Source organism: Notothenia coriiceps, unplaced genomic scaffold, assembly GCF_000735185.1.
Source record: "Notothenia coriiceps isolate Sejong01 unplaced genomic scaffold, NC01 NC01_scaffold00000339, whole genome shotgun sequence".
NCBI lineage: Eukaryota > Metazoa > Chordata > Actinopteri > Perciformes > Nototheniidae > Notothenia > Notothenia coriiceps.
Genome location: NW_011333040.1, coordinates 10,291,322 through 10,295,460, shown reverse-complemented (window position 1 = coordinate 10,295,460; position 4,139 = coordinate 10,291,322). Strand labels below are relative to the sequence as shown.

General features: G+C 47.9%; 1 protein-coding gene across 1 annotated transcript; it reads left to right on the top strand.

Annotated features, from left to right (window-relative positions):
• The first annotated feature begins 1,857 nt into the window (after positions 1-1,857).
• On the top strand, positions 1,858-2,676 carry LOC104950779 (extensin-like). The gene has a single exon (XM_010777340.1). It carries the CDS (start codon positions 1,858-1,860, stop codon positions 2,674-2,676), a length of 819 nt encoding a protein of 272 aa, XP_010775642.1.
• Positions 2,677-4,139: the final 1,463 nt, after the last annotated feature.

Genomic DNA, 4,139 nt, shown 5'->3' with positions numbered 1-4,139 from the left:
TTGTTGAAGATATTCTAATGAATATTTCAACGATACATTTGATGGCTCTTTGGTTTCAGGATGGATGATGAGAGAACAACACATAAAAGTCTACCACGCTAGCAGCTCAGGCTGTATGTGAGCTGATGCTAATATTAGCACGCTAACATGCAGACAATGACAAAACACATGCTGGCATTCTTCATGGATGCTCTTTTAACAGTGTAAAAGTTGTGTATTAGAGCTCAATTATAATGTAAGAATGCTAATATAACCCCACTGACATAGCAAATATGCTGATATTTATCAGGGATAATGTTTAACAGCTTCCCATCCGAGTATACAATGTTAGCATGCTATGAATTGATTATTAGCACGTTTGAATGTCATTTGTTTTTTCTGCTATATAGTCTTACTTGCAAGCTTACAATTTTGACCTGGTATAGGATTATATATATACAACTTTATATCTCAACAAAAACCATCACCCCCACAACACACTCCCCTCTCACCAACTGTCTCACACGGAGTGTCTGTGGACTGCGTGGTAGTGTGGGGAAGCGGATGGAGGTCTGGACGACGGTGTAGTGTGGGGAAGGGGGATGGAGTGTCTGGGACGACGGTGTAGTGTGGGGGAAGGGGGGAGGAGTGTCTGGACGGACGGTGGTAGTGTGGGGAAGGGGGATGGAGTGTTCTGATGACGTGGTGGTGTGGGGAAGATGGAAGTGTCTGGACGACGTGGTAGTGTGGGGAAGGGGGATGGAGTGTCTGGACGACGTGGTAAGTGTGGGGGATAGGGACGGATAGAGTGTCTGGACGAACGTGGGTGGTGGGGAAGGGGGGATGGAGAGTGTCTGTGACTGGGGACGTGGTAGTGTGGGGAAGGGGGGATGGAGTGTCTGGACGACGTGGTAAGTGTGGGGAAAGGGCGGGAGGAGTGTCTGGACGACCTGGTAGTGTGGGGAAGGGGTATGGAGTGTCTGGACGACGGGTAGTGTGGGAAGGGGGATGGAGTGTCTGAACGACGTGGTAGTGTGGGAAGGGGGGAATGGAGTGTCTGGACCGACGTGGTAGTGTGGGGGAAGGGGGCGGATGGAGTGTCGGACGACGTGGTAGTGTGGGGAAGGGGGGATGGAGTGTCGGACTACGTGGTAGTGTGGGGAAGGGGGATGGAGTGTCTGGACGACGTGGTAGGGTGGGGTAAGGGCGACGGAGTCGAGTAGTCTTCGGTTGGAGGATAGGTAGGGGTGGCGTGGTTAGTGGCCTGGACCACCCGGCCCCTGTCTCCGGAAGAGGCGAGCGACGGGGGAGGGAAGACCCTTGAGTGAGGGTTTTTGGGTGGTCTCTGGCGTGTCCAGGCTTGGCTGAGTGGTGGAAGTTTTTGAGTGTTTTTTGAGTGGAGAAGCTTAGACCGAAAAAGTACACACTAACAAATAACATAGTAAACTGAGATTGAAATTGAGATATACATAAAAAACAAGAAAGAAAAGAAAAAAAAAGAAAAGTGATATAGAACATTTCACGAAACTCGTTGACGTCTCGACGATTAGAAACTCGTGGACAAGTCTTTCCCGCGATTCGTTTTATTCCAGATACTTATATATAATCACTATCCACAATCCTATACAAATCCATTCCCAGTTTCCTGACGTTATTTTTAGTAAATGTTAAGTAAAAGCACCTCTGTACTTGACACACATTGTGTTTCGTTTAGTTTTGTTGTTTGAGTGTGATTGTATGAATGTGTAAGTTGTTGGTGATGGTTAACAATAATTACTAGATAATATTCATTACATCTTTTTCAAAGTGTTGCTGAAGATAGGGTTACAACAACTCTATAAGGATAGGACTTGATTATCACTTCCCCCTTAGTCCTTAATGACACGGTCGTGGAGGGGATTCAGCTTCACTCTCACGATACGTTCCAGACACTCCAGTCCCCCCTTCACCTACCCGTCGGTTCCAGACACCTCCATCCCCTCCAACACTACCAGTCGTCAGACACTCCATACCCCTTCCCACAACTACAGGTCGTTCAGAACACTCCATCCCCCTTCCACACTACCACGTCGTCCAGACACTCCCATCCCCTTCACACTACCACGGTCGTCGCACCCCACCCCCCTTCCCACACCCACCCGTCGTACACCAGGACATCATCCCCTTCCCCACACTACCACGCGTCAACGCACTCATTCCCCTTCCCACACACCACCAGTCGTCAGACACTCCATCCCCCTTCCCACCACCACCGTCATCCAGACACTCCATACCCCCTTCCCACACTACCGTCGTCAGACACTCCATCCTTCCACACTACCACGTCGGTCCCAGACACTCCATCCCCCTTCCCACATACCACGGTCCAGGGCGGATCCCCTCACACTACCCCACGTCGTCCAGAAACTCCATCCCCCTTCCCCAGACTACACCGCCGTCCAGCACTCCATCCCCCTTCCACACCAACCACGTCGTCGTCCAGACACCCACCCCTTCAACCACCACGTCGGGTCAGACACCTCTCCATTTCCCACACCACCACGTCGTCAGACACCCTCCATCCCCCTTTCCACACCACTAACGGTCGTCAGACACTCATACCCCCCTTCCCAACAACAACGTCGTCCAGCCTGCATCCACTGTCGCAGACCACACGTCCCGTCAGACGACTCATTCCTGGAGGTGAGGGTTCGGTAGTCTCTGCGCGTCGACTGTGAGATGGTGCGAGTTGCGTCCCAGGAGTGTTATGTTTCTACACACCACGTCGCTTGTCGAGACAGTTCATGACCGACTACGTCAGTCCAGACTCCCATACTCAAAAACATAACTCCGAAACCACCATTAGTCCTCCTGAAGATTACGACTAGGACACTGCCTGCCCCGCGGTCGACGCTCAAGCATCCTAGTAACAGTACAAAAAGGCCCTCGCACACCACTACTCCGCCCGTCGTCTGCAATACCTATACAACCTCAAATACTCCTCGAACCTACAATACGGCATCCTACGAATAACCGTCATCAGCTCAGCACTACACTACCTTACCGTACTCTAGTCTCAAAGTCATTACGTCAGTGCTCCTCTGACACTACGCCCGCACTCTGTGCCGTTACAAAATCTCCCTTTTTCCGCCCAAGAGCGCGAGCGACACAACTACAGCATAGAATTCACAGAACGAACGTCACCCCACCAGCGTTAAACTCAACTGAGGCTCCAACGCTACACTCCCCCTCTATCTCACACCCGACAGTTACCACTTCAACTTTAAGACCTACCGACCAACTACCCTACGCTCGGCTACTACTACTACCAGACCTAAACCGTGACAAGTCGAACCTCTATCAAACAAACGTAACGGTACGAGAATAAAACTCTCNCCACTCTCGCTAATAAACGCTTGATGTTAGGCTTGTGTTTCGTAAAGGTAAAAATGCTTCATATCTTCTGATAGCCTTCTACTCATAAAAAAACAACAACATGAGTTGTTGTTTTTTTATGAGTAGAAGGCTATCAGAAGATATGAAGCATTTTTACCTTTACGAAACACAAGCCTAACATCAAGCGTTTATTAGCGAGAGTGGGTAATATTTCTACCATAGAATATGCAGCGATCCTCGCGCTGTTGATTTAGCGCGTAAACATAAACATGACGTGTTGCTATAGCAACGGCTTTTGTCTACTGCTGTTCCTATAGATAGAGAGAGAGATAGATAGATAGATGGATAGATATATATATATAGATATATAGATAGATAGAGAGATAGACAGATAGATAGTTATAGATAGATAGAGAGAGAGATAGAGATATATACCTAAACAAAACACAAGTCTAACAACAAGCATTTAAATCAGCACTGTAGCGATATTTTATAGTTCATGCTATCTGTACAAACTATATAATATGAAAAGCTGAAAGTCCACAGATTATATTGGTATACATATCATCCCTGTGCGATCAAAACTCACTGTTCTGTATGGTACATTACCTTGGAAATCAATAGCGGGTAAACTTTACCCGTTGGCGGTTTTAGGTATACAGTGACCTCTGGCGGTTCTAGTGTTAATAAGGGCTATACAAGTGTTCTGGTAGTTTATTTAGTTTAAAAAAAATTATCCAACGATTTACCGACCACTCTTTCCCCATGTAAGTCAATGGGAAAAA

Bases quoted from the DNA above. Each gene is read 5' to 3' on its own strand.
- LOC104950779 (XM_010777340.1), top strand. From the start codon at position 1,858: ATGACACGGTCGTGGAGGGGATTCAGCTTCACTCTCACGATACGTTCC.